At 73.6% G+C, this 629-nt stretch overlaps 1 protein-coding gene across 3 annotated transcripts in view; it reads right to left on the reverse strand.

Moving 5' to 3' along the window:
* The window catches only part of RBFA (ribosome binding factor A), a 16583-nt gene extending 16039 nt beyond the window's left edge, over positions 1-544 (reverse strand). For all 3 annotated transcript variants that reach the window (XM_034995689.1, XM_034995687.1, XM_034995686.1), the window contains exon 1: positions 346-544. In XM_034995689.1, the coding sequence (XP_034851580.1) occupies positions 346-506 (161 nt within the window). In that variant the 5' untranslated portion in view covers positions 507-544. The remainder of the gene's footprint in view (positions 1-345) is intronic.
* Positions 545-629: the final 85 nt, after the last annotated feature.

Below are 629 nucleotides of genomic sequence, written 5' to 3' on the forward strand. Positions count from 1 at the left end.
CGCCCCCATCCCGTAGCCCCGCCCCTCGGCCCGTGGACGCCCTCCCCTTGCCCCGTGGGCTCCGCCCCCACCTTGTAGCCCCTCCCCCTGCCCCGTGGGCACTACCGCCCCGTGGACTCCGCCCCCGCCCTGTTGCCCCTCCCCCCTTGCCCCGTGGGCACCAACCCCGCCCCGTGGACACCCTCCCCTTGCCCCGTGGGCCGCCCCCCTCTCGTGGACAGATCCCCCGAACCTGCGTCCTGCCCCATGGACACTGCCCCTGCCCCCTACCCGAGTTAGTCGCCCTCTGCCACAAGAGCACTGCCCCCATGCCCAGCGCCCCCACCCGGACGAAGTGCGCATTACTTGGTTTTCGAAGCAAATTTCTTGAGTAGATTCTTGCCGCAACAGACCGGCGAGCCATTCAGGCCTCGCGCACCACCCGGAAGGAGAATCGCGTGGCGACCACGGAGTAACGCCGGTAGCCCCTCGAGAAGCCCCGACGGTCGGAGAGTTACCGCCCACATGGCTGCTGCAAGAGCGCCGGGGCGGGGCGACGTGAGGCGACGCGGGGCGACGTGAGGGGACGCGGGGCGGGGCCGGCGCGGGGCGGGGCCGGCGCGGGGCGGGGCCGGCGCGGGGCGGGGCCG

This window comes from Mirounga leonina, unplaced genomic scaffold (assembly GCF_011800145.1).
Source record: "Mirounga leonina isolate KUSES-001 unplaced genomic scaffold, KU_Mleo_1.0 Mir_93, whole genome shotgun sequence".
Classification (NCBI taxonomy): Eukaryota; Metazoa; Chordata; class Mammalia; order Carnivora; family Phocidae; genus Mirounga; species Mirounga leonina.